The sequence below is a fragment of the Rhagoletis zephyria genome, unplaced genomic scaffold (genome assembly GCF_001687245.7).
Source record: "Rhagoletis zephyria isolate East Lansing unplaced genomic scaffold, Rhagoletis_zephyria_1.1 Rzeph_scaffold_54035, whole genome shotgun sequence".
In the NCBI taxonomy this organism is placed as follows: Eukaryota; Metazoa; Arthropoda; class Insecta; order Diptera; family Tephritidae; genus Rhagoletis; species Rhagoletis zephyria.
In genome coordinates this window covers 1-1,874 of record NW_016211088.1, presented here as the reverse complement: position 1 = coordinate 1,874, position 1,874 = coordinate 1, and the positions used below count along the sequence as shown (strand labels likewise).

The window sequence follows — 1,874 nt, the reverse complement described above, 5'->3', positions numbered from 1 at the left end:
TAACAATAGTAAAAAAATTAAAAAAAAACATAAACAAAATTTAAAAAAAGTTTAATAAAAGAAGTAAATAAAATATACATATAAAAAATTAAAAAACATAATAAAAATAAAATAAAAATTATAAAAAAAAATTTTCGATTAATATAAAATACATAAGAAAAACCTAATAAATAAATTATTGTTATTAAAAAATCTTTTTTATTTATTTTTTTATTTATTTATTTTAAATCACTATATAAGTGATGAAATTCTCCAAATTCACTTCGTTTATCATTTATTGGATGTTTTCCAAATGATTTTTTATTGATAAAATACTTTAAAACAGTAGCCGAAGCTAAATACTCATCATCTGACGAATCCATATCTTTTCACTTCAATTTCACAAACACGAATGAACANTCAAATAGTCAATGACGCATACGTCCAGTAGGAGAAACAGTGCGTCACGCAGCAGCAAGTATGGCTGAGCGGCAAAGGGGAAGGTGCAGAAGACAGCGCCAGCTACCACAAGCACAACAAAAAGGCCCGAAGCAAAAATATCCGCATACAAGCGGCGAGTATCGCTATTCAGATAAGACAAGCTACTGAATATGTCCGGTGCGCCATTGCCAAAGGCGACCAATGTCACACCAGCAACGTTCTCGCTCATGCGCATCATGCGCGCCAGCATAGCTAAAGCGGGACAAAAGCTAGAGGATTGTTAATACTAATAAAAAATAAAAATAAACACATTTTGTGCGTAAACTATGCAGAACCAAATGATGTAGTACTGAAAGTCCATGGAACACAGTTTTGTATACAAGCGAGCCAATGCATACATATATGTATGTAAATACATAGGTACATGGACCTCATGCATAAAAAGTGAGCTTAAGCTACGACACGATTTTCAGTACAAATTCTAGAGCTTGGCTCACTTTACCAGCCAGTGCAAAATTGAGTCTGAGCTCAAGCTCACTTTTTTTGCATGACGGCCAATATCTTTCACATATTTGCGGACACCACTGCGTATACTCAACGCTTGGTAGTTTATACAGCGAGCTCTTAATAGTATATACACCTTCAGTATATCGTAAAAAAACAAGTGTTTCATTATAAACTTACAATATATCTGCTGTGACACCTAATATAGTGAAGCCAAGCGCAACAACCATGAGCAGTGCGAGTGATGCAAATACGGCTCCGGTTGTTGTGGATACTTCCAGCACACAAAAAATGATATGCGCGTAGTTAATGAAGTAAACATTCGATTGACAGGAGGCAGACGTTTCAATATAGGAACAACGTTGATCCTGCGGCAATGTAATAAGGGTGGTGCAAACTCGCTGCAAACAAAGAAAGATATATACGTACATACATACATATGTGCACATTTAATTCAAATAAATATGAAAATTTTACATACTTTAGCGACATCCATGGCAAAATGTTCGTGGCGCTTGATTCGTGGCGATGTTTGATTACTAGCATTGAAGCTCATCATTGCAGCGGTATTGCACTTCGTGTGTTACGTGAAAGGTGTCGGGAAACTTGTATTTGTTTTGATTTTTATTAAAAAGTTTAACACAACTTCTGACAAATATGTATTTGCGAGACAAATGTACAAAACAAAATCATGTATTTCGTTTTTCTTTTTTCTTCTATAAATACTTATACAGAGTGGTCCAAGGACATGATTCAATAATTAAAGCTTTGCTCATTAGTGACATTAGAGATTTGACACTCCCTTAGCTCGCTTACAAACGCTTTGCACACACACACACACGAACCCACACACAGCGGCTTCCCTGCAAACCATTTTATCAGAGTATTCTGAATCGTAAAAAATTTTTAAAGAATTCGGAAAGATACCATCCGATTTTTTGCCGAATTTT

General features: G+C 34.8%; 1 protein-coding gene across 1 annotated transcript; it reads right to left on the bottom strand.

Moving 5' to 3' along the window:
* Nucleotides 1-379: 379 nt before the first annotated feature.
* Nucleotides 380-1,571, bottom strand: LOC108356097 (sodium/potassium/calcium exchanger 6, mitochondrial-like). The gene is made up of 3 exons (XM_017607231.1): nucleotides 1,406-1,571; nucleotides 1,105-1,325; nucleotides 380-689 (listed from the first exon to the last, which is right to left on the bottom strand). Exons 1-3 carry the CDS (start codon nucleotides 1,481-1,483, stop codon nucleotides 380-382), a joined length of 609 nt encoding a protein of 202 aa, XP_017462720.1. The 5' UTR covers nucleotides 1,484-1,571.
* Nucleotides 1,572-1,874: the final 303 nt, after the last annotated feature.